Below are 26,422 nucleotides of genomic sequence, written 5' to 3'. Positions count from 1 at the left end.
AGTGTGCGTGTGTGTGTGTGTGTGTGTGTGTGTGTGTGTGTGTTCCACTCTGAGGAGTGCTGGTGTAGATCCTAGAGGTCTTTTTTGTTTTTAAGGATTTTTAACTTTATTCATTTGAGAGAGACAGAGTGATCACACAGCAGGCGGAAGGGCAGAGGCAGAGAGAAAGGTAGCCTCCCGATATCAATTCTTTAACCTACTCAAGACCTCCAGGACCGGGGCACCCGGGTGCCTTGATTGGTTGCGCATCTGCCTTTGCCTCAGGGCGTGACCCCAGGGTCCCGGGATCGAGTCCCACATCGGGCTCCCTGCATGGAGCCTGCCTCTCCCTCTGCCTGTGTCTCTGCCTCTCTCTTTGTGTGTCTCTCATGAATAAATAAATAAAATATTTTAAAAAAAGAATTGCTACAATAGGAGTCAGAAATGAGGAGGGCTGAGGAGTCCGAGGCTATAATCACACGGTAGGATTTCTGAAGCTGGAGAGTCTTTGAACCTGCTGAGCTCCCTCATTCCCACCTCCAGACCTGCCCAGCAGCCTCACACCGTGCTCTCCAGATATATAGTTGTGAGTATGCTAGTACCCACATTAAAGAGGTAAAAGGAAACGGGTTAAGTTAATTTTGATACTATTTTCTATTTAACTCAACACAACCAAAATCTTATCATTCATTCACTATATAATTATTATGAAACGATTGAGATATTGTCTTTTTTTAAAAGATTTTATTTGTTTACTCATGAGAGACACACAGAGAGAGGCAGAGACCCAGGCAGAGGGAGAAGCAGGCTCCATGCAGGGAGCCCCATGTGGGACTCGATCCTGGGTCTCCAGGATCACACCCTGGGCCGAAGGCAGGCGCTCAACTGCTGAGCCACCCGGGTGTCCCCATCCTTTTTTTTTTCTAAGCCTTCGGAATCCAGTATGTATTTCACAGCTGCATCACATCTCGGTTTGGACCAACCACATTCCGAGCGCTCAATAGCCACACGTGGCTTGTGACCTCCTTGCTGGTCAGCACAGGCTAGAATGCTCCTGCGCGACCAGCTCCGAGTCATTGAGGTCTCTGCCCAGAGATACCTTCCCCAGCCATGCAGTCGGTCTAAAGCAACCGCCTTCTGCTCCTGGCACTGCTTTTTTTTTTTTTTTTGCATGTGTTGAGACATCAGTATTTGATATTTTATTACTTGTTTGCTTTATTATCTGCGTCCCTGTAGGACATAAGTCCCATGAGGGCAAAGACCTGTCTGCCTAGCAACTGCATCGCATCCACCTAGACTCTCAACAAATGTTTATTGAATGACTTTGAGGATCCCAGATTAGTCATTTGTTGTCTCTAAGGCCCAGGGCATTCGGCGGGGTGACGGGGAGGCAGCGAGAGGGAGGATCATTATGCAAGAAATGGGGTGGGAGGGAGCCGGCCTGAAAGCTCAGAGGCGGATTCTCAGATGTCAAGTCAGAGGCCAGGTTTCTTGCCAGCCGCGACCGGGCTGTGTGTGACTCAAGCAGCCGGTTCTGGGCGAGTCGGGCCGCCCGCTGGCACTTCTGCTGGGCACCGGTAGATGGGGCCACGCCACAAGGAAAGCGCTCTGCGGCCGCCCGCCCCCTGCCCGCCCCACGTCGCTCTGTTCTGTTCTGGACCCGCCACGTGTCAGGTCCGTGGTGCGGGCTCAGAAATGGTGCAGCCAGGTCTCCCAGCTGCAGACACCCAGCCTCCGCCGTGTGACAAGGTGGGGCGGGTCCCAGGGCCGGCCCAGGTGCTCCCGGTGTGGGAGAGCCCAGGCTGCGGGAGCAGCTCCGCGGGCCTCCTCCCTGCTCCCAGCACCCGCCTCCTGGTCTTCCCCACACTCTTCTGACCCTGGGACCCTGGGAGCTCCATGGAGGGAATGGTGACCTGCTCGAGCGTGATATCCACTATCGTAGAGGCAAGACTTAGCGATTATGGACCCGCTAAGGTTAATTTGGTTTTTACCAGACTTTTCTATTTGGAGCACATACAGTCTACCCGATTGCCACTGCAAGATGTTCCAGAAATGTGAGCAGAAGAGGAACTAACCTTGGCTTAAACGGCTTATTATAGTCCTAGCTGGCTCATTGCGGCGCCAGGCCCGAGATCCCTGGTCTCCCCCCATTAGCCTTGGAGTCCCTCCATTAGCCCATTTGTGCAGCTGGGGAGTAAGGCATCGTAGCTCCGGTCTAATGACACCCTGAGGCGAGAGTCAGCATGAAAAGGCCGTTCCTTCTCTCGGAGACTAGAAGGGCCTGAAAAGCACCTTCGGGAAACTTTGCACTTTTATCGTTATAATCCATAAACTCCGTCCTAATCTGCACACATGCATGTTTCCGTTCTATAATTTTGCTGTCCTCTGTATCCAGAAAGCCCTTTGGTTCTTCCCGGCTTGGAGAAATCCTGCTCATTTTCTTTAAACATCACCTTGTGTGGAGCCTTTTCTGGTTTTCCTACTCACAAGCAACCTTCCCTTCTTCCAGCTTTTCATAGTTCTCTGGGGTCTTTCTCCAGGCACGTAGCCTGCTCTGTCTTCTCATTCACACGCGCGTCCCAGTCATTAGTTCAACAATCAAGTGGTGCCCGTTTGTGGCAGGCACCGGAGGATACAGGGCTCCTCAGAGTTTCAGTGGAATCAGTGCAAGGCCAGAGCTGGGAGCAGTTTACACCCTTCATTGGACTGAGAGCCCCTTGGAGATAGGAACTGGGTCTGCTCCTCGCTCAGGGCCTGGCACTGAAAAGTATTCAGAAAAGTCACATTGAAACTCAGCACCACTGGGAAAATTGCGTTAGGATTCAAAGAAAGGTTAACCGTTAGCAAAGGTGGGGCTTGAGAGACTTTCCAGGAGGGGCTACAGTGGTTGTGAAATCAGTGGTTTGGGCATGGAAGCCAGAGATATCCAAGATCCCCAGTGGATTGGGCCTGTGGGGGTAGGGGGCTCCATAGATGTAGGATCATCTGGACATTTATCACACATCCCAGCTTGAAGTTTTTGTTTTTGTTTTTGTTTTTGTTTTGTTTTGTTTTGCTTTGAGCAGAGCATGGAGGCAAGCAGGTTGCTTTGGGGGCCCGGACGTGAGTTACCACCAGCCAAGGGTCAAGCTGGTCAGAGGGTTAAAGCTGTGCTGCTCAGTCAGCCCGGGAGAAAAGTATAATGGTGCGATTGTCATTCGTAGTGGAGGGTGGCAGAGCACGGAATGAGACACCGAAATAAAAAGTCATTTGGATTTTTTTAAAGATTGATTGATTGATTGATTGATTTTAGACACAGAGAGAGAGGCAGAGACACAGGAGGAAAGAGAAGCAGGCTCCATGCAGGGAGCCCGACGTGGGACTCGATTCTGGGTCTCCAGATTACACCCTGAGCCAAAGGCAGGTGCCAAACCACTGAGCCACCCAGGGATCCCCTGGATTTTTTTTTTTTTTTTAAGATTTTATTTATTTATTCACGAGACACACACACAGAGAGAGAGAGAGAGAGGGAGGGAGAAGCAGGCTCCCTGCAGGCATCCCGCGACCGGGGGTCACGCCCTGGGCTGCAGGCAGGTGCTCCACGGGCAGGTGCTCCACCGCTGCGCCCCCCGGGGTCCCCCATCTGGGTTTTTCACGAGGCATCTCAGCCCAAGCCGCGTCCGCGATGTCATGACGGTGAGTGTCGGGTCACCGCGGCGGGGATGGCTCTTGGCCGCTGGTCCTGGGCGGGGGGCTCGGTGCGGCCAGGCACCTGCTGCTGGGCGGGGCGCGGGCGCCGCGCTGTCCCCCCGCCCCCCCACCCCCCCGTCCCGTCCCGTCCCGTCCGCTGGGTCCCCTGTGAGGATGGCGTGGGGGCGCCGGCTCAGCCCCTCCGCGACCTTGCAGCGTGGGGGCGGGGGGCGGGCGCGCGGGCCCTTTAAGGGAGCGGGGCCCGCGCCCGGGCACCCCCCGCGGCCCGCGGCGAATGGTTCGCGCCGGCCCTATAAGTAGGGAGCCCGGGCGCGGGCGGCGGCGAGGCTGCGGCGCCGCGGGGACCCGGAGCGACCCGGAGCGACCCGGAGCGACCCGGAGCTGGCGGCCGCCCCCGCAGCCCGGCATGCGCCCCCCGCGCCCCCCGCCGCCCGCGTCTGAGCCCCGGGAGCCGCTCGGGCCGCGCGCGTGGCCGCCGAGGCGCGGGGGGTCGGGCGGGGCGGGGGCGCGGGCGCGGGCGCGGGCGCGGGCGCGGGCCCCGGCGGCCTCCCCGCGCTAGGCGCCCCCGCGGCCCTGCCCCGGAGATGCTGCCCTGGAGGAGGCACAAGTTCGAGCTGCTGGCCGAGGCGCCGCGGCAGGCGGCCAAGCCCAAGGGCTACGCGCTGCGCCTGCACTACTCGGCGCTCGGCTCGCTGGCGCGGGCGTGTCCCGAGGGCGCGCTCAGCCGGGTGGGCGGCATGTTCCGCTCCAAGCGCAAGAAGCTGCGCATCACCAGCGAGGACCCCACCTACAGCGTGCTCTACCTGGGCAACGCCACCACCATCCAGGCGCGCGGCGACGGCTGCACCGACCTGGCGGTGGGCAAGATCTGGAGCAAGAGCGAGGCGGGCCGCCAGGGCACCAAGATGAAGCTGACGGTGAGCGCGCAGGGCATCCGCATGGTGCACGCCGAGGAGCGCGCGCCGCGCCGCCCGGGCCACCTGTACCTGCTGCACCGCGTCACCTACTGCGTGGCGGACGCGCGGCTGCCCAAGGTGTTCGCCTGGGTGTACCGGCACGAGCTCAAGCACAAGGCGGTGATGCTGCGCTGCCACGCGGTGCTCGTGTCCAAGCCCGAGAAGGCGCAGGCCATGGCGCTGCTGCTCTACCAGACGTCGGCCAACGCGCTGGCGGAGTTCAAGCGGCTCAAGCGGCGGGACGACGCGCGGCACCAGCAGCAGGAGCTCGTGGGCGCGCACACGGTGCCGCTCGTGCCGCTGCGCAAGCTGCTGCTGCACGGGCCCTGCTGCTACAAGCCGCCCGCCGAGCGCAGCCGCAGCGCGCCCAAGCTGGGCCCCATCACCGAGGACCCGCTGGGCGAGCAGCAGGAGCAGAGGCTGCAGGAGGAGGAGGCGGACGAGGACCAGGACGAGGACGAGGACGAGGACGAGGAGGAGGGCGAGGACGGGCGGCCCGAGGGCTGCCTGGAGGAGGAGGACGCCGAGGACGGCGCCGGGGAGCAGGCCGAGGCCGAGGCCCGCCGGGCGCTGGCGGCCGCCTTGCACCTGGGCTGCGGGGACCTGCTGGGCGCGCGGGAGGGCGGCGGGGGCTCGGCGGGGCCTGTGCCGCCGGGCGCCCCCTCCGCCGGGCGCGCCGCGCTGTCCCAGCTCATCCGCGGCCTGGGAGCGCTCAGCTTCGGCAACGACGTGCGCAGCCTGCGGGCCGACCTGCGGGTCACGCGCCTGCTGTCGGGGGACAGCGCCGGCTCCCTCGAGGGCTGCCCCGACGGCCCCATCGACGGCTGCACCGAGGGCTGCACCGAGGGCTCCATCGAGGGCTGCGCCGACGGCTCCACCGAGGGCTCCATCGAGGGCTGCGCCGACGGCTCCACCGAGGGCGGGGACCCGGACGCCCCCCCGGCCCCCGCCGCCGGCCCCGAGGAGCCCTGCTCGGGCTGAGACCTGGCCCCCGCGGGGACCAGCCCGCCCCGGCCCCCGCCCGCACCCCGCGGCAGGGAGACGGTTTGTCCGAGGGTCGAGGCCCAGAGGCGCCGCCCTCCTGCTCTGCACGGGGTGGGGGGCGCGGGACCGGGGCTCAGGGTGACTCGGAGATGTGCGGGGCCCACCCGCAGGGACGCAGGGAGGCGGGGCTGGGGGATGCCCGGGCCTGCTTGGCGAGCCTCACCGGCTGCAGGCCCACTAGCTGCAGCCCCCACTAGCTGCAGCCCCAACCCTGCAGGTCCACTAGCTGCAGCCCCAACCAGCTGCAGGCCCACCATCAGCTGCAGCCCCAACCGGCTGCAGCCCCCCACCGGCTGCAGGCCCACTAGCTGCAGCCCCAATCAGCTGCAGGCCCACTAGCTGCAGCCCCCACCAGCTGCAGCCCCCACCAGCTGCAGGCCCACTAGTTGCAGCCCCCCCACCAGTTGCAGGCCTACCAGCTGCAACCCCCTCCCCCAACTGCAGACCCCCGTTACCGGCTGCAGCCCCCCCCCCCCACCACCAGCTGCAGGCCCTCGGGTTTCCTGTTTGCCTGAGCAGGAGGCATTAGTCCCTCCCCTGACCCCACCGACTGACAATGTGGGGGGGGAAGGCCTAGCGCTGTCCTTAAAACACATTATCCTTTTGGCTCTCACGAGGACTTTGAGGCTGCAATGCCACCTCTCTGCCCCCAGTCTTTTCAGTCTCTTCGGCAAGAGCCTGGGTTGTTTACCTTAGACTCAGACCCTTGACGTTCTGCCAAATTCCTCAAATAACTGTTTGGGGGTGGGGGCGGCGGCGGTGGAGCGATGGAAGAAAGTTGCAATTTGTTTACAGCGAAAGACATCTAATATCTAAAAAAAAAAAAAAAAAGTTTTTCCTTTGAAGACACACTTTGCTCCTGCTCAAAGGACGTCCCTTCCTGATCCTGTGTAAAATATTTTGCACTGTTGTGAAGTATTTTTGACTTTTTTTGTACATAACTGTTCTGAGAGCTAAATGTTTATATCTTTTGCTGTGCAAAAGGGACATGTAAGATGTTGTTCAGTTGTATATACAGAAATGTGTATAAAACATCTCGTTATTTTTTAAGAGTGGCACCGCTCTGGTTCTGTTTGCACAGGGGGCCGTGGGGAGAGAATAAAGAGGACGATGTCACAGCACAGGTGAGCGTCTGGAAGTGCTGCTGAAATCGCTGGTGGTGGGGCTGGAAGGGGGCCTGCCCCCCCACTCCGGGCCTGCCCAGGGTCTGGCCTTTGCAGTGCTTGGACGTGATTCCAGAAGGGGGGCCCGTTTGCATCGTCCTGCGCTGCCATGGTGTGTCCGTGGTGCCCGCTGTGGCCAGGCCAGGCCTCTCCTCCCCTTGACTGCACCCTCTGTGTGTGTGTGTGTGTGTGTGTGTGTGTGTGTGTGGTGTTGGGGGGCGGTGGGCTTTTTCTGGTCTCTCCGAGTTAATTCTTGGAGACGCAGGGCGAGTGCTGGTCCTCAGTCCCGGACTCGTGAGGTTATTTAGGGAGGAGTGACTTTTGAGGTATTCTGAGGTTTGGCACCTTCTGGGGTTCGCCTTTTCCTTTACAACTGCTCAAGGGGCTTTACAGATCAACGGGGGGCCTGAAGAAAGTGCCCGGGGGGCTCTGTTGGCTGCGGGGCCGTCTGTGGGCCCTGGGAGGAAAGTCCGGGAGAGAGAGGAAGGTTGCTGGGTCCTGCTCGCGGCGAGGGCGAGTGAGTCATGGGCAGGTGGGGCCGGGTGGGGAGGTGGCGGAAGGACCTATTTCCTTCCCTTTGACAACACAGCGTGACCCAGTGGGGGACCGGCGCGGAGGTCAAGGCCCACAAGACCTGCTCGAGCTTGGTCTGTGTGTGTGAGTGTGTGTTTGTCTCGGGTTTTCGGGCTCTCTGTGAGCTTGTTTCTGTTGTAAACTCCAAACAGATGTCCCCGGTTCAGCTACGCCCGATCAGCTGCAAGCTGTCCTAAGGCGCTGCCAAAACTGCCTGCCTCCAACTATTTGTTCCCTTTGCCCCTTTGGGCTCCGTTTCCTGTTGCAGAAATGAGTCCCACTCCTGGTCTTCCCTGCCGTCCGGAGGCCGCTCTGCTTTGTTTTCACCGTGATTATGTTTTGGGCAGCGAGGCCCAGTCCCCAGGAGCCTGGAATCCGTTGCAACCGAGGAGGAAGGGAGGGCGAAAGATTTTCTTCCTAATTAACAGGAGCGGTTTAAGCATAAGATTAACTTAAAAAAAAGCAAAGGGTTGGCGGGTGGGTGGGAAATAACTCTAAGATACTCAGAATCACTTCGTAAGGGCATTAGGACAAGGTCCAGGCCTTGGAATCTGTTCTGTCTGGTTTGGTCGCAAGTCCCGATCCTTCTCCCCAAATACCCCAGATACACATCACTGCATGCAACTGAAAACCCCAGGTAGAGAGAGGTCAGGGGAGTAAGATCCCGCGGGCCTTCCCCGCAGCTCTCACCTGACCGGCAGGCAGCTGTGTGGCCCGTCACTATCTTGCATGACTGGATTTCACATTTCAAGTTATTTTCACCCGTTGCCAAGTTCCTCTGCTCTTTGAAACTGGTGAGAACATCAAAGAGGGTGAAGATCATAGGGTGAATTGTTGGTGGGGGGGCAGGGTCGACATGTCTTTGTTCTTTTTTTATTTTTTTATTTTATTTTATTTTTTTTAAAAGATTTTATTTATTTATTCATGAAAGATACAGAGAGAGAGAGAAGCAGAGACACAGGCAGAGGGAGAAGCAGGCTCCACGCAGGAAGCCCGACGTGGGACTCGATCCCGGGACTCCAGGGTCATGCCCTGGGCCGAAGGCAGGCGCTAAATCGCTGAGCCACCTAAGGATATCCCTGTTCTTTATTTTTAAGGATTTTTTTTTTTTTAAATGAGAGTTTGGGATTGGGGGAGGGGCAGAGGGAGCCTGAGAGCCAAGTAGACTCCCCACCGAGTGTAGAGCCTGCCGCCCCCGGGCTTGATCACACGACCCTGAGATCCTGACCTGATCTGATATCGGGCGCCCCTATGCGTCCTTGTTCTTAGCCAATTAATGGTCTAGTGACGATGCCGAGGTTGGCTTCTACCTGTGACTGACGGAGGCATGGCGATTGGTCGGAAAGTTCGGACAAATGGCATTTAAACCAATGCCATCAATAAATATAGGGCAACTGTCTCTCCAGAGTCTGATTTTCCCAGTTATCTGATTTAGAAACAGGGAAGGTCGAGGAAGGAGGAAGAAGAAAATAAGCAGAATGCAAAAGAACCGGTTCCCTCCCGGGCTCCTGGCTCCGGCCCCTTCCCTCGACTTTTTGGCGTTTAGCCCCACTGCACCCCAGAGCCCTCGGGCTGATGTAACTCTAGAAGAGATGCGAAGGTGATACGTGATTCACCTCTTCTTACATCTCAGTCTTCCAGGGATGATATCACTAGTGTAAGAGGAGAAGTTTGAATGAAAAAAAAAAAAAAAACAAAACTGAACACTAATTTGCTCCTGACACTCGTAGGGGAAAGAGTGGTGTGTCGGAGAAGTTAGATGATGCTCACCTTGCAGGGAGCACCTGGGGTCTCGTTTCCTCACCACATCTGGCTTTTCCTTCTTGAAGGAGAGGCTCATGTTTCTGCTTCGCGTAACCCGATGGTACTTTAGATGCAGTGAACGCTTTCCACCTTCCTCCTCAGCCCGACTCCTGTGTGGCCGACAGCGTGTTTGACAGCGTGAAATGTGGAGTGACGTCGCGGCCAGAGAGACCTTGCAGGGCGGAGGCTCTCCTGACGGCGAGATCGTCCTCCCTGTCCTTTGTATCCTTGGCTGTGTGCTGTGTGCCGTCGGGGGGGGGGGGGGGGGGCGGGGGACGGGGAGGTGGGACAATGCGAGCACATGGTCGTCCGCAGCTGCCTGGGCACCTAGGACCACATGTCGTCAGGGGGATGGAGAGGTGGGACGACGCCAGCCCACGGTGGTCTGCAGCCGCCTGGGCACCTAGGACCGTCGGTGGGCGATGGAGGAGGCACCGGTGCCAGGGCTCAGGGCACCGTGCACTCCGGGCGCCAGGTGTTTGCGCCCATGGCCACATCTGGCCCTGCCTTTATGCAGCCAGGCCTTTCCTGCTCCGGCCTGCTGCTCTGTGTCCGCAGGCCACAGCGTTCCTGGGGCCAGCCCCCGCCCCCGTGACCTGCTCCGAGGGGACCCCATGTGACAGCCTTGACTGAGCACCGTCATGCCAGCTTGAAAGGTGGGGGGGGGCTGGAGCTTGACACCCATTCCTCCTCTCTGGGTCGGTTCCGTGGCGCCAGCCAGCGGCATGGTGTGTCTCTCACCTCCCCCCCAACCCCCCCGGAGGGTGGCCCCTCTCTCCGGCTCAGTCCCATCCCATTTCCTCCTGGAACGCATCACTTTCCTCTGGCTTCTCCGATTGCCCGGCTTCCCACACCTTCCTGTCTTCATTTCTCCTCCTTCTCACAAGCCTCACTCAGATCCTACACATCAAAGGAAGCCCAAAGTTTAAGGGACAAGCACCCCAGACACACAGTCAACAGCTGGCAGCAGCCCTGCAACTCCTGGGCACGCGCTGGCCCCGCCGCCCATCTCAGACCAACAAACTGGGCCTTCAAGGGGGGGTGTCCTGCGCGAGGTCACCCAGGCTGCAGACTCTGGAGCCCACGCTCTTCTCACATTTCTCCAGCTCTTAATGCTTAGAACCAGATTTTTATTTTTATTTTATTTTATTTTTAAAGATTTTATTTATTCATGAGAGACACAGAGAGGCAGAGATACAGGCAGAGGGAGAAGCAGGCTCCATGCAAGGAGCCCGATGTGGGACTTGATCCCAGGACCCGGGGATCACGACCTGAGCCAAAGGCAGATGCTCAACCACGGAGCCACCCAGGTGTCCCAGAACCAGACTTTTAGCTTTGGGATTCCAGAAAGTGGCAGTTGAATTTCTCTGCGATTTCCCCCTTTCTCTATGTTTCATGCATGGCAGATGCTTGATAGTGTCTGTCACGCCATTCGTAGACGTGGCACTCCTGCCACCAGGTGTGAATGAGTGTGTCCTGGCCGCCTGATGCTGGAGGTGGAAAGGGCGGGTGGTGTCTTTGGGGCCGGAATGCTCCGGGTGGGTGGGGAGGCGGCCCCCAGAGGCACCTGGCTCCTCTCACTTCTGCCCTGAGATCTGGTCCGACGAGACCTCACCCTAGAAGAGCAGGTCTAGTTTGAGGGTGGGGGAGCTCTTCCCATTGCATCATGATTATTAATCATCCGTGTCTGTCCTGGTCGCCTGGATAGCCAAGGACAGGCGTGTGTCTTCAGGCATCTCTGATTCACCAAGCTTAGCACAGAGCCTTGTGGTAGCTGGCGCCGGGAAAGGCTGCGGAGGGGCGGGAGGAGTGCTCCGGCCAGGGGAACTGTGGGACAACAGGGCATTGCCTGGATGGGGGAGTCGAGGCTCCTTTGTTTTTTGTTGTTCCTTTTTTTTTCTTTTTTTTAACAGATTTTACTTATTTATTCATGAGAGACACAGAGAGAGGCAGAGACCCAGGCAGAGGGAGAAGCAGGCTCCACGCAGGGAGCCCGATGCGGGACCTGATCCCGGGCTTTCAGGGTCACCCCTTGGGCTGCAGGCAGGTGCCAAACCCTGCATGGGAGCCCGACGCGGGACTCGATCCCAAGACCGCGGGGGTCACGCCCTGGGCCAAAGGCAGATGCTCAACTGCTGAGCCACCCAGGGGTCCCTGTTGTTGTTCTTTTTGTTGCTAGAGAGAGAGATGGACAGAGTGTGAGATGGGAGGAGGGGAGAGGGAGAGGGAGACAGGAGAATCCTTAGCAGGCTCTGGGCCCAGCATGGAGCCCGGTGTGGGGCTCCATCTCACGACCCTGAGATCATGACCTGAGCTGAAATCAGGAGTTGGCTGCCTAACCGGCTGAGCCTCTCAAGGGTTTGAGGACATATATTTATAAAAGAGGGAGGATTGGGGTTCAACTGACTCCTCTACATGAGGTAGACTCGATTCCTAAGAGTTTCCTTGGAGCTTCCCTGGCCTTCCTGGGGAGGGTTGGTTCTACTTTGAAGAAAGATGGTTTATTTGGAATTGGCTCTGGATGGAGTTGGGGTCCCCTTCCTGCTCATGTCAGCCCCAAGGTTATAGCGTCAGTCCCTCGGGTTGGAGTCACACGAAGGCTCAAATGCTGCAGCAGGGCAGGAAGCCCCCAGGAAGAGCCTTGGGGGCAGGCCTCAGGCCTCGGAGTGACCTGGAGCCCCTCCCTCTGCAGTAACCTGATCCAATCACTTCCCTCCGTGGCCTCAGGCCCCTCAGGAGCGGAGTGGACTGGTCGGTTGCGCAATAGCAAGGCTTCCAGCATTAGTGCCATGAATTGAAGGAGAACAGAGGTTAAGTTCGGGTGTGTTCCTGCATCCCTACATCCCATCCCTAGTGGGACACAATAGAAGACACCTCTGACCCGGGACTCTGGGGATCAGGGCTCGTCTCGGGGACCCACTGTGGCCTGGACCCCCCGCCCCCATCCAGGGTTTAATGTGGAAGTGCTCTTGGCTAGGCCAGGCAGCCCTTCCACCACTTCAAAACTTGGAGGCCTCAGTGGGTCCCAAAATGGGGACCGACACTGAATCTGAGGGCCAGGTCAGGGCCAGGAAAGGGAGCATAAGAGGACTCGCCCAAGGTGGATCCCTCAGCAGGATGCAGCCAACCTCTTCCCAAGGCACCACCCTGCCCTCCCCTCGAGACTCAGCAGGACGAGCGGGGCCCCCCCTCGGGGCCGTGGCCAACTGTGTGTATGAGAAGCTCCCTTCCCTTCTGCAAGGGGTAAGCTCCGTGATTTTGTCTCCTCAAGCTATTGTTTCACAGCCTGCAGTGGAAGTCTCTTCCCTAAATGCCCTTTTTAGGGAATTAACATTTTATTTTTATTTTTTAAAGATTTTACTTATTTATTCACGAGAGACACACAGAGAGAGGCAGAGACCCAGGCAGAGGGAGAAGCAGGCTCCCCACTGGGAGCCTGATGCAGGACTCGATTCCGTGACCCCGGGGTCATGCCCTGGGCTGAAGGCAGCTGCTCAACCACCGAGCCACCCAGGCGTCCCTAGGGTGTTAACATTTTAATAGAGGACTCTTGAATCTTCAAAGCCCCTGAGATATAAAATGCCAAATAAGAAGGGGTTTGGGGGCACCGTGATGGAAGGAGGCAGGAAGAAATATTTTGGTGCAGGGAGTACCTCTCCTCACTTTACAGATGTCCTGACACCATAACCCTCTTCCCGAAGGTTCCACTCTTGCAGCTGAACTCATACAGAAAAAGAGAAAGTAAAGAAAAAAAAAAAAAGTGCTGTTTCCAAGGTCATGTGAGCTCACGGAGGGTGGGTGGGTGGGTGGGGCCACAGGGTCCGCATCAGCACGCTTTCAGTTCTGTGTTCCAGTTCAGGGCTTGCAGATGATTCCCAGGCACCATCTCAGTCTGCAAAACCAGCAGCAGCAGTTCCTTATTTACCGCTGCTGTCTGTCGTCCGCCAAGGCCTCCTCTGCAGAGAAGCTTGTCTTTGCCTTTGCCTGCCACGTTGCACCCCAGGGCCCCCGATTCCTAGATTCTCAGGGAAAACTCTTCACCATCTGGTGTCCAGTGGGAGAGCTCATCTCTTTAAAAGAGCACCATGGGGGAGCCCTGGGTGGCTCCGTGGTTTGGCACCTGCCTTCGGCCCAGGGTGTGATCCTGGGGTCCCGGGATCGAGTCCCGCGTCGGGCTCCCTGCGTGGAGCCTGCTTCTCCCTCTGCCTGTGTCTCTGCCTCTCTCTGCGTCTTCCACGAATAAATAAATAAAATCTTAAAAAAAAAAAAAGAGCACCATGTCCTTAGGTGCTCCTGGTTGTCTTAGACCAAACCACGCAGTGCTTGTCCAAAAGGGATGTGCAGGCGCCCTGAGCCGTGGGAGGCCCTTCCTCTCGTACCTGCCGCAGTTGTTGCCGCAGAGGAGAGCTCCCAGAGTCCATGGCTGACCAGACCTGTTTGGACGTGTTCACACTGCTGAGGTCAAAGGAAGTCTTAGCCTTACACTGGGTCTCCATCGTTCCATTCCTTGACCTCGGTCTTAGCAAATGTCCCGTACTAGCTGACAGATATGGGGTTGGGTGGTTGGGGAGGGTGGCAGGCCTATTCCCGTGCACAAGGCTCTACGGAATGGCTGGGCGAAAACCAGACTTGAGATCTGGTGCCAGCCCTGGTTTTCCTAGACAGTCGTTCTTTACCTCAAACAAGTCTCCTTCGGGGGGCCAGTTCTTTCTGCGAAACGGAGATAGTAATATTCAAACTTCCTCTCAGATTGTTTTGAGGTCCAAAATCTAAAAAATTGGACGAACAGGTGCTTTGTCAAGGGTAGCGCAGGAAAGGAGTGGCTGCTCCTGGAATATTTAGATCGAGATAACAGTGGGGACGAGTGAGCCTTAGTGGGGCTCCCCCATAGCGCGAATGTGTCATGGGCAGGAACATTTTCCATGAAACACATTCCAGGACCGACGGAGGGAAAACAGGCAAAATGAGAAGTAATCTATTAAGAATAGGAAACAGTAGGTGGGTATCTAAATGGCATGCTCTATGTGGAAAGATTATGGGCTAACTTTCCGTCTGACGCTCCAGATAGCCCTGTGTACTCCGTGGCTCTGTCTCCAGCCCAGTCTCTTCCATCAGGTGTGGCAGGAGAGCGTGGCCGCCGCCTGTGCTCTCTGGTGGGATTTTTATTTGTTCTTTGTAATGGGATTCATTTTGTCGGCGTGTGATCATCAGCCCGGATCATCTACCATGACTAGGGTCCTATACTCAGGCACACACACGTGTGCGCGTGCACACACACCCCTTTCCCAAAAACTTTCCACAAATATTTGCAATCATAATTTATTTATTTATTTTTTAAGATTTTATTTATTTATTCATGATAGACATAGAAAGAGAGAGAGAGAGGCAGAGACACAGGCAGAGGGAGAAGCAGGCACCATGCAGGGAGCCCGACGTGGGACTCGATCCCGGGACTCCAGGATCACGCCCTGGGCCAAAGGCAGGCACCAAACCCCTGAGCCCCCCAGGGATCCCCTGCAATCAGACTTTAATTCATCTCTCAGACGTTTCTGAAACGGACACAGTCCTAAACAATTCTTTAGATTGCTTTGTAGAAATGTGGAGGTTCCGGGTTTTTATTGGAAACACTCTAGATAGAGCACACACAGGAATACTTAGGATCCTCTCGTCCTCATGAAACTGTGGTGTGCGTGTGTGTGTTTGTGTTCCTGTGGGTATGCCTGGGACTGTGCTCAAGGGTGAATATGAGCTGTACCGTAAACTCAAGCTGTTGTGGTTGGCGTTAGTGTGAAACGATCAGTGAAAACTCATAGCGCAATGAGAGAGCTATGTTGATCCTCCCACATTCCTGCCAAGAAAAGCTTCAAATCGCATCACCCTTTCCTTTCCATTGTGCTCTGAGTTTTCCTTTTTTGTTTATTTTTTTATCTTAAAAGGTCCTTAACCTAACAGAAATCACCAATTTCCTTTAAGAATGCCCTTTATCCCTGGAGACCATGATCCAAAGACGCCTGCCGCTGGGATGGCTGTCGATGCTGGTTTGCTCAGGATGGTCCCAGTTATGCCCGAGGTCATTGCATAATAGGAGCAGAGCCACCATTCACTCTCAAAGTGTCCTAGTTGGGTGAGAGTGATATGGTTCCCCAATCTATCACGTAGGTAATTTTGACCTTAACCATCACAGGTCTTCATTCATTTATTCTCGTGCTCCCCATCACAGGAGAAACATGTATAATGTATCTACTGTATGCACTTATAATGCACCTATTGTGTGCCAAGCACTGTGCTGGTTGTGGAGGTGGGGTGGGGCAGTCTGAGATGGGGGGGATGAGGGTGGGAAACAAGGACAGAAACGTCCAGCAGCTCTTGCCCTCATGGAGCTCATAATCCAGTGGAAAAGACCAAAACATGTAATATCTATCCAACATCAAAGGAGGTGTGGTCAATTTTGCGTGTAAAGAGTTGAGGACACACAGAGGATGGGCAGCCAACCCACCCCAATCCATTCAGGGGAGGGGGGTAGTCATAGAGGGCTTCCCATGAGAGACGATCATCCTCTTCAACCATCAAAATGGTCTCAAAGGAGTCATGAAATATTGCCTGATTTAGGTTCTAGAGGAAGCATAGCTTTCTAGAGCTTTTTTTTTGGTGGGGGGTGGGTGGGAAGGTGGTTGGAGGATGTGTTTGAAAATCTACCTGCAACCTCTCTCCAACCCTGTACTTCTAAAGGCCAGAATAAGATTTGGGTTTCCTTTCTCCTTGGTCCATTTCCTGACGCGTGAACTTGGCAACCAGAAGGAATAGAATACGGTGGGTAGAATTAGTTAGGGTGAGGCATTCCAGCTGCTTTAACAAATCTCCTACTCACTGGCTTAATGTAGTAAGAGCTTATCGCTTACCTATGCACTGTTCTGAATGAATAGTCTTGGTCCTCGAACTGTCATTCTGGGGCCCAGGCTCTGTCTGTATTGTGACTCCACCATTTTCTGGAGCAGGAGTCCGCCAAATTGGGCCTGCCGGCTGCTTGTGCGTATGAAGTTTTACTGGAACACAATCTCACTCATTCGTTCACCTACTGTCTATGACGGCTTTGCATTATAAGAGCACAGTTGAGTAGCTGCAGCAAAGACTGCATAGCCCACAAGCCTAAAATATTTATTAATCCAGCCCATCACAGAAAACATTTGCTGACTGCTACCCCAGTGCCTTGGAATTCTCTCCAGGTCTTCTGCGTCTACCAGACAGTGTCCTCCAGTAGATTAAAAAAAGAGCGTGCACGATCTTTTGGAGATTTTAATGGGCAGGTCTGTAAGGGACACACACAACTTCTGACCACGTCCTGTTGGCCAGAGCTCAGCTCACAGCGACAGGTACCTGCAAGAGCAGCTGGGAAATGCAGCCTCGTTCAGGTATATTTGAGCAAAGACCTCAGGAGGGTCAAGGAGGAATTGCTATTGACAAGAGGCTGTGAAAGCATATGTGTCATTCGGTTGGCGCCTGGTCCCGAGGGCTGTTTGGGTTTGCTCAGGACCCAGAGTTCGAGGAACTTTTCTTTTCTTTTTTCTTTTTTTAAAGATTTTATTTATTTATTCACGAGAGACACACAGAGAGGCAGAGACACAGGCAGAGGGAGAAGCAGGCTCCATGCAGAGAGCCTGACATGGGACTCGATCCCGGGATCCCAGGATCATGCTCTGGGCCAAAGGCAGGCACCAAACCGCTGAGCCACCCAGGCGCCCCTCGAGGAACTTTTCTGAAACAGATGGTGCAAACATTTGCTCAGGACTAAACGAAATGATTGAGGTGGCTGTCTCCTCTACAGGGGGTCTGGGAATTCCTGGCATCTTGGGAGCAGATCTTTCTCCTGAAGACAGCCCAGCGCTGGAGGGGCAGCTCTGGTGCTTGAAAAGTCCTATGATTTGCCTCCCTGCGGTGTGTCACAGGTGTCAGTGGGGCTGCAGAGGTGCGGTCAGCTCATTGTTCCCCAATGTGCGGGGCAGAGCAGAGGCCCTCGAACTCCCTTCTGCTCACTTGAGGGGAGATGCCTGGTCTTCTTCCCCACAGAGGCCCAGCTCCTCCCCCCGGGGGGCCGGACGCTCACGAGAGGCACAGCTCTGCTCTCTAGGTGAGAGTGGGAACTGAACAGATGTGGGAGTGGTGGCTGCAGGCTCGGGAAGGGCCACCATGGACTCCAGGCCCCAGCCGGGGGTCTAACAGAGGTGTCCTGTCGGAGACGTCTCTACCAGCCGGCAGAGTCTGCGCACGGACCCAGAGGGTGGGCAGGACGGGGAACTTGCACTCTATGCTTTGTACTGTGTATTTTGTTTATTAGCATGGTATATGTATAATACCCTAATCTAATTTTATTTTATTTTTAAACAAGATTTTATTTATATATTATATATATGATTATACAGAGATTATATCTATATAAAATAAATAAATAAATAAATATATATATATGTATTTATTTGGAGAGAGCGAGTGAGAGCGCGCATGAGCAGGAAGGGCAGAGGGAGAGGGAGGGAGAAGCTGAAGCAGACCCCACGTTGAGTGTGGACCGGACCCAGGGTTCGACCTCACAACCCTGAGGTCACAACTTGAGCTGAAACCAAGACTGGAGGCTTAGCCGACTCTGCCACCCAGGCACCCCCCCATCTAATTTTATTTTACTTTTAAAAGATTTGTTTATTTTAGAGAAAGAGAGGAAGCACGAGCAGGGAGAGGGGCAGAAGGAGAGGGAGAGAGAATGCTCGAGGAGACTCCCCGCCGAGCACGGAGCTGGATGCGGGGCTCAATCCCGGGACCCTGAGGTCACGACCTGAGATAAAATCAAGAGCCAGACGCTTAACCAACTGAGCCACCCAAGCACACCCCCTAATCTAATTTTATTTTATTTATTTTATTTTTTATTTTATTATTTTTTTCCCTAATCTAATTTTAAAAGAAAGAACTGCATAATGCATTTTAGAAATGTTTTAATTCAAAATGGTATTTTAGAAAAGGCTTAGCGGGGGGATCCCTGGGTGGCGCAGCGGTTTGGCGCCTGCCTTTGGCCCAGGGCGTGATCCTGGAGATCCGGGATCGAGTCCCTCGTCGGGCTCCCGATGCATGGAGCCTGCTTCTCCCTCTCCCTCTGCCTGTGTCTCTGCCTCTCTCTCTCTCTGTGACTATCATAAATAAATAAAAATTAAAAAAAATTTAAAAAAAAAAAAAAGAAAAGGCTTAGGGGACCTGACAGGGTTTTTTGGAAATTTACTGCCACAGGTGCTAATGGAATATGGCCTCGCTTTCTTAGCCTTTATTCTTTGATATGTTTAGAGATAAACCTGCAAATAGTTGAAATGCATGTGCTATTATCAAGGGGGAATGAAAAGAAGAAAGGAAGGAAGGAAGAAAAGAAAGAGGAAGACAAAGGCATTAAGCCGCGCCTTTTCCAGAGGTCACCACCCCCGGGAGACACACAGGGTCCAACTCAGAGGCTGGCTCGCAGCCCCTCCCTCCTGCCAGGCTCCTCGTGTGACGTTGCACAGAGAAGTTCAGTCCCCGAGGTCTAGTGCCCTCGTTTGTGAGTCGGGATCCTCGTGCTACCTTATGGTATCGTGTGGTTCAAAGAACATCAAGACTATGAGCCACTTTTTATGGAAAAGTGTGATACAAAAGCCAGGAATTTTCATTGCTGTCCTCTGGGAGGGACCCGAAGGGCAGGCGTCGGGGGGCCCCGGGGGGTTGGACACTGTGCGCGGTGGCCGAGTCTGCTCTGTCCTGTTTTTTTTTTTTTTTAAAGATTTTATTTATTTATTCATGAGAGACACAGGCAGAGGGAGAAGCAGGCTCCAGGCAGGGAGCCCGATGGGGGACTCGATCCCAGGACCCTGGGATCATGCTCTGAGCCAAAGGCAGATGCTCAACCGCTGAGCCACCCAGTCGTCCCCGCTCTGTCCTTCTATGTTACTTCCTGGGGGTGCCGCTTCCCCCAAACTTCTTGGGGGTGGAGACCCGGTGTTTCCTCAGGATCTGCATTACAGGAGGCCAGATCCTCCCTGGCGTGGCCCCACCAGGGACTGTCCCCATGGGAGGCACGTCTGGCCAGCACGCTATCCTCTGTCCTGAGGAGGAGGCTGCCCTTCCGGGTTGGTGGCACTTCTCTAACGTTGTAAGGGATACAACTTTCTCTCCTGATGCTCATAACCACTCACGGGGGCAGGCAGGGGAGGCATCAATGACTCAGTTTTCAGGTGAGAGACCTGGGGATTAAAGAGTAGAACGGAGGAGAAAGGAAGACTGCTGACGAGTGTTCAGCGCCTACCGTATGCACGGCCAAAGCGCGTGCACCGCACGGAGGTGGAGTATGTAATGGGCAGATGGGAAGTCTCACTCTCCGGGTTGAGGCCCTATAAGCACAGAAGGACACAGGACAGAGGGATTAAGGGCCAGGGATCCTGGGAGCCTGGGTGCAGGTGGGCATCAGAGTAATAGAGAGGGGTTGGTGGGGAGGCTGGGCGGGGAGGTGGGCGCTGGCCAGTAAGAGTCTGTGGGTGGGGCTGGGGCCACAGCTCCCATTATGAGGCTGTCATCAAAGTGCCCAAATAAATAAGGGTTTGCAATTACAGGGAGACGTGGGTTTGGGAATCTCCCAGCAGCGGGCCCAGATGTTAATTAAGCCCAAGATAGGTTATTATCTCTCTCCATTGGATTGAACAGAGGGAAATTGATGCAGATGGCAGGTTGGGGACTTGCCCATGTGGCTGTTATGTGTCATTATTTCTGGTTTTTAAGAGGAACCCAGCCCGGACCTTTGGGGCACAGCCGAGGGGCAAGGCCAATTTTCAGTGCTAGTCACTGAGGACATTTCCCACCCCTCCCTCATAGTTACAGAAGGGCCTGGCCAGGCACTCAGCATTCGCTCCATGGCTTTCTGGAACCACCTGGCTGCCGCAGAGCCCAGAGCAGAGTGTGGGAGCGCAGAGCGCAGGAACCCTAGAGGCTGGTCTGTCTTAAACATCTCAGTGCAGATGGGCAGGGGAGGTAATAAAATGGTTAACAGCCAGCATGGCATGTTCCCCCCATCTGAATGGACGTGGGCCAGAGAACTGGCCTAGCACACGTCCTGGGGGACACTTTAGGGCCAGCTGCTAACTCTTTGCTGGGTCTTGGACAGGTGTGTGTTTCGGGGGGAGCCCAGAGGAAGAGGCTGGGTGGCCAGGGTGGCCCAAGGAGGAGGACTGCAGGGAAGCTTGCTTTAGGGACTATTTACCAACAGATGTGGAAACAACTCAGCCTTTCACCAGCCGGTATGGTGCTCAATTAGCAGGACGTCAAGCATGAGAACAGCGTGGTCTTTATCTGTAAATCGATTTACAAATACCAAAGCTAAAAAAAAAAGACAAATATCAGAGTTTTTATAATAATAATATTTTTATAATAATACTATAATAATTATTATTATTTTATGATACTATTTTATTATGAATAATGATATTTTGTCCCTTCACAGAAGCACCAAGGGGCTCTGCTGTCGTGCCTCCTTCGTAACGAGCAGCCTTTTTAAAATTTATTTTTTATTTTTTATTTATTTATTTTTTATGAGCAGCCTTTCTAATAGCAAGAGGATGTTCCTGATTTGCTAGTCAGGGGTCAGCAGGCCTTGGCTAACTCTTTGCTTTGGGGTTGGGGGGTGAAGTAAGTCATTTTTCTGCAATCAGCATCTTCCCCCAGCAGGGATTTTTGTGTTGTTGCAAGATAAAATGTTCCCGGTAGGTAGTCACCTGGTCGTCCGTCCCTGTCTACCTTTGTAGACCAAGTCGCTGTACATTGATGCAAAAGTTAGGTTGCTTAGAATTCAGCTTTTTATTCCGAGCATCCATTGAAACGCCTGAAACAGAACGTGCAGTCCAGGGGGGATTCCAGGGGCAGGGGCTGGGTGGCCACAGAGCTCCGGGGGCTGGAGCCGATGGCTGTTTACGCGAAGGAGAGCTTCTCTAGGGGATCCCTGGGTGGCGCAGCGGTTTGGCGCCTGCCTTTGGCCCAGGGTGCGATCCTGGAGACCGGGGATCAAATCCCACATCGGGCTCCCGGTGCATGGAGCCTGCTTCTCCCTCTGCCTGTGTCTCTGCCTCTCTCTCTCTGTGTGACTATCATAAATAAATAAAAATTAAAAAAAAATTAAAAAAAAAAAAAAAAAGGAGAGCTTCTCTGCCAGTCCACGAGGCGGAATTACAGGGCGCGTCGCCCTTTGGTTGGCAGCCTGGGACGGGGGTCTGCGATAATTTTGAGGCAAGAGCAGGGCAGTGACATGCTGTCGTTCATGCTGTCGCTGGCTTCAGCCACTGCGGGAGGACTGATTCTCAAGGACGTTATAAAGATTTCCTACGTTGACTTTTACTGTGCGTGGAGACCCGGGACGGAGGGCGGCGCGTGGGCACGATCACGACGACCAAAGGGAGGCCTGGCTTACTTCTGAGCCTTGACCTTGCTTCCGAAGAGCTGAGTAATCACACCACCGGCTATAAAATGATGCTGGTGGGAAGACGACGTTCTGGAAGAGTAGAGTGACCTCGTTATGCTCTACCTGGCAAAGACAAGTGACTTTAATTGTCTTCAGCGGCTCTGTTAAAAGGCTGGCTGAGCATTCGGGACAAGCCTGAGAGTAAACAGGCAGGCCTGGATCCCAAACGCCAGTCCTCTGCGCGGATCTTGGGGATTAGAGACGCAGGAAAGAAGCCACCGACGCGGCTTGGCCGGTAGCGTCTGCTGCAGCTCACCCGGCGGAGGCCTCATCCGAAGATGTAAGGAGTCCTCACTTAGGGGACCCTAATGTGTTCTTGCATTTCTTTTCTTTTAATTTTTTTAAAAGATTTTATTTATTCATGAGAGACAGAGAGAGAGAGGCAGAGACCCAGACAGAGGGAGAGGCAGGCTTCATGCAGGGAGCCTGATGCGGGACTCGATCCCGGGACCCCGGGGTCATGCCCTGGGCTGCAGGCGGCGCTAACCGCTGAGCCACCCGGGCTGCCGCTTGCATTTCATTTATTTATTTATTTATTTATTTATTTATTTATTTATTTATTTATGTATGTTGCATTTCTTTTAAATGAACATTTCTGAGATGACTACAATCCTGTTAAATGCAGTTAAATCACACAGGAATGTTCATAAAGGATTTTTAGCACAATGATTAACTTTCACAAATAATAGCTAATAGATACAGCTCCAATGGTACTTTATTATAGATTTTAATTAATTAATTGGTTGATTTTAGAAAGGGAGAGAGAGAGTGGGGGCGGGGCAGAGGAAGAGCGAGAGAGAATCTTTTTTTGTTTTTTATTTTATTTTTTATTTTTTTATTTTTTATTTTTATTTTTTTTTTTTGAGAGAGAGACTCTTAAGCAGCCTCCATTCCCAGCACGAAAGCCCACATGGACACAGTCTCAAACTCCTGAGATCACATCTTGAGCCAAAATCAAGAATTGGGTGCTTTGCCTCCTGAGCCACGCAGGCATCCCTACGATGGTACTTTTATTTTTTATTTATTTATTTTGTTTTTAAAGATTTTATTTATTTATGATAATCACAGAGAGATAGAGAGAGAGGCAGCGACACAGGCAGAGGGAGAAGCAGGCTCCATGCAGGGAGCCGGATGCGGGACTCGATCCCGGGACTCCAGGATCACACCCTGGGCCAAAGGCAGGCGCCAAACCACTGCGCCACCCAGGGATCCCCGATGGTACTTTTATATCCATGATCTCATTTGGTCTTCAGCAGACTTCTGAGGTGGGTAGACACTATTACTCCCATCTTACAGATGAGAAAATTAGGACACAGAGAGAGGAACTGACTTAGAACCACGCTGTCAGTGGTATTAGTGATCACATGGTCACTAACTTCCTTTTTTTAGATGGAAAACCACCTGGAGAGAAGAGACTGGTCTCTTAGTAATTGGAGCAGGACTGACGTGCCAAAGGCGCTTTTTGGGCAATCGTTTTAAGGAAACTACCTAAAATCCAGAACATTATCTATGCAATCCAGGACCTAAGTTTGAATGTTTTGGGGGAAAGAAGAACAGCTTCCCCCCACCCTTGGGGTCAGGCTTGGACCAGAGCCCTTCACATGTGGTCAAAAGGCCATTTTGAACCCATAATTATTCCATTTAAAGCAACAGAAAAGACACAGAGCCTAAGAGATGGGGTTGTAAGTAGGAAGCTGGGGCATTCCGTCCAGCCAGGGAGTGGGGCAGAGAGAACAGATACAGGTGGAGTCTTGGGATCCTCGGCCAAGACGGGGAATTCTCAGTCCCTTCCCTGCACCTATACCTCTGTTTGCTGGGAGCCGTCCTAGGCTTTGGTGGGAGAGGTCCTTGGCTCTGCCCATGCCCACTGCCTTGCCCCATTGACTCCCTGGTGCCTGCCACCCCCCTGCAGACCAGAGAGGCTTTCCCATCAGCCAGGACATGGTGCCAGGCACTGAAGAATAGGAGGCTTGCTCCAGGGCCTGGCCCTCCAGGAGCTTGTGACCTTGAGAGGGAGGGAAAGGCAGAGGCACATAGACCCGGCCACGATTTCCCATACTAGGTTCCTCCACTGAGTTCTCCAACACCATGGAAATGTGGAGACACAGGGGCTGGAGGAAGAGGATGATTCTGATGAGCCCAGAGTGGGGAGTGGGATTTGTGACGGGAAAGAAGGCACGTTAGGCTGTATGAAGGTCCGGGGCACGGAGAGCAAGTGTTTTGGGGTGTGTGTGTGTGAGGATGGAGAGGTGGATAGAGAGCAGGTCACGGAGAGCTTGTATATCCAACAATGTTTAACTTTCCACTGAAAACCATGGGTTTGCAGGACTTTGAGGATGGGCAGCACGGGGCCGCACAGGAGTGAGGAGGGTCTGCAGGCAGAGAGAGCAAGGAGGAGACTGTCCCTGTGGTCCAGGCAGGAGGTGAAGGCCTGGGTTGAAGAGGGGGGAAGCTGGTGATGGGGGAAGGACACATTCCAGAATGATCTAGGAGACGGTCAGGGAAGAGGAGGTGTCCAAAGTGCAGGAGTGCCCTGGGGCCTGCCCATACTGGCTGAGCAGACTGACAGTACCCTCCCCACCTACACTCAGGGGTGCCAGGGTGGGAGCTTTGGACCGGCTATGGGAGAAGTGGTGACACCACAGAAATCAAGAAAGACCGCAAATCAAGACCTTTTCTCCCCAGACAGCTGGTTGTCACGCATTTCCCAACCCACCGTTGCCGAGCGGCTCCTTCGGCTGTGGCTGGCTCAGAGTGGTATCAGGGGCCTTGGAGATGGGCCTTGGCCAAGGGATAGATTTGGGTAGGAGGAGGGTAAGGGAGGGCGCTTTCGGGGAACCCTACACTGTGAGCAAAGGCCCCCCTGTCTGGATACCTCAGGCGGAGGAGGGAGCTGAAGGGGTGCTCGGCGACCAGTTGTGGGCGACCGCCAGCGGAGTCCTGGGTTAGATCTTATGAGCTGACGGGCCGCATGCATCAATGAGATATTCCTGAAATACAGTATATGATGCAGGTTTGTCATGAACTGGCTTATTAGTGCCTGACGTTCATCTTCACGGCATTCCCTGACTCCAGATGTAATGGCTCAGGAGTTACCCTAAGGGTGACTCAGAAGGGCGCCCGGGTGGCTCGTTGGGTGTCTGCCCTCAGCTCAGGTCATGATTCCGGGGTCCTGGGATCGAGCCCTGCATCGGGCTCCCTGCTCAGCGGGGACCCTGCTTCTCCCCTGTCTCTGCTGCTCTCCGCCCCCATGACCTTTCTCTCTCCCTCCCAAATAAATAAATAAATAAATAAATAAATAAATAAATACAATCTTTAAGAACAACGACAAAAAAAAAAGAATAACTTAGACATTTTCTAGATTATTATTTAGCAGGGAAGGAAACTGAGTCCAAGAGAGTATTTCAAAGACTTAGGTTAAGCCCACGAGGACTCCAAGCACTTGATTCTGCCCTTTGGCGGGTAGGGATTCGGGTGGAGGCTCGGCCTCCTCGTCTGTAGGTGGAACTGTACCTCCAGCCTGGTTTGCCGTAATGGCTCGTCACGAGGACCAAGCCATGGAGATCCGGGGTACGGATGCCGGGGGTGGTGACTGTACCTATGCCCCTTGTGGTTAAAGGAAAAAGCAAGAAAGATAGAGATGAGTAAAGCCCTGCTGAGTGAAGGCTGCTCAGCAGGGCACAGGGACCGGGCCTCCCGGGGACGGGTGGGGCTGGGGGCAGCTGCGGGTGCTGGGGTGGGTTTCCGCTGCAGCGAGGCCGGCTCCAAGCCCAGCTCCGCTGCCCACCAGCGGGCCGGGTACTGCATCCCTGCGTGCCGCGCGGCCTCCCCTGTCACCCGGGGAATGACCAAAAGTACCCATTTCGCAGGGTTGACCACGTGACCATTACATGAGCTAACTCGGGTGAGGCCTGTAGGACAGTGGCTTCTGACATTAGTCACTGCTTGACATAGATACTGGCTCTGGCTACTTGGCCACAAAGTCTAGAAACGTAGATAATATCTCATCGTGCGCTGTCTCTGACATCCATCAATATCGTTACGATATCACGTCAGCCCATCGATGATCTATTTGTCTCTGTTTCCCGACTTGCTGGTCAACCTGTGTCCCGCCCTTTGGTCCTGACTGCCCAGGCGGCCGCCCTGACCCGCGGGGGGACCCAGGACAAGATCCTAATCCCTCCGTGAAGAGGACAAGGCCTTCATTATACTTATTAATATGGGCCCCGCCTCCAGGCTTGCCCAGATGGGTTGTTAGTGCTGCTCTCAGGTGTGTTGCTCACCCACGGCCTGTTATTACACAAGCACACGGCGTACGAGGGATGGCCCGCGCTATTAAGCTGGTTTCGCAAACCACGGTGACCAGGCACGTACTGGCATAAAGATACGCCTTCCCTCGGAGGAGGCTTGGTCCCAGACAGCACGCGGAAAGGGTTCTGAGCCACCTGGGAGGGGGCCGTGGGAAAGGAATGTTCCAGAGACGGAAGGTCCGGAGTCACAGACATGTACCCCGTGTTAACAAGGTTGAACATACAAAACCCCGAGCCTGCAAACCGGAAGCTATGGTGGTGCTTGACGGATGCTATAAAATAGCTCTTGGCAAATAATTCATCCGTTTCTGTAAATACCCAGCTCTCTGGTTTGTTTAATTTTAATTTTAATTTTTTTTTTAATTTTAAGAATTTGATTTGCATCGTTCTGGAGAA

General features: G+C 54.3%; 1 protein-coding gene across 1 annotated transcript; it reads left to right on the top strand.

Annotated features, from left to right (window-relative positions):
• The first annotated feature begins 4,204 nt into the window (after positions 1–4,204).
• Positions 4,205–6,790, top strand: FAM43A (family with sequence similarity 43 member A). Its single transcript, XM_038582488.1, has one exon. The coding sequence runs from the start codon at positions 4,254–4,256 to the stop codon at positions 5,604–5,606; it is 1,353 nt and encodes a 450-aa protein (XP_038438416.1). The 5' UTR covers positions 4,205–4,253; the 3' UTR covers positions 5,607–6,790.
• The last annotated feature ends 19,632 nt before the right edge of the window (positions 6,791–26,422 follow it).

The sequence above is a fragment of the Canis lupus genome, chromosome 33 (genome assembly GCF_011100685.1).
Source record: "Canis lupus familiaris isolate Mischka breed German Shepherd chromosome 33, alternate assembly UU_Cfam_GSD_1.0, whole genome shotgun sequence".
Lineage (NCBI taxonomy): Eukaryota > Metazoa > Chordata > Mammalia > Carnivora > Canidae > Canis > Canis lupus.
This window is presented reverse-complemented; position numbering and strand designations above follow the sequence as displayed.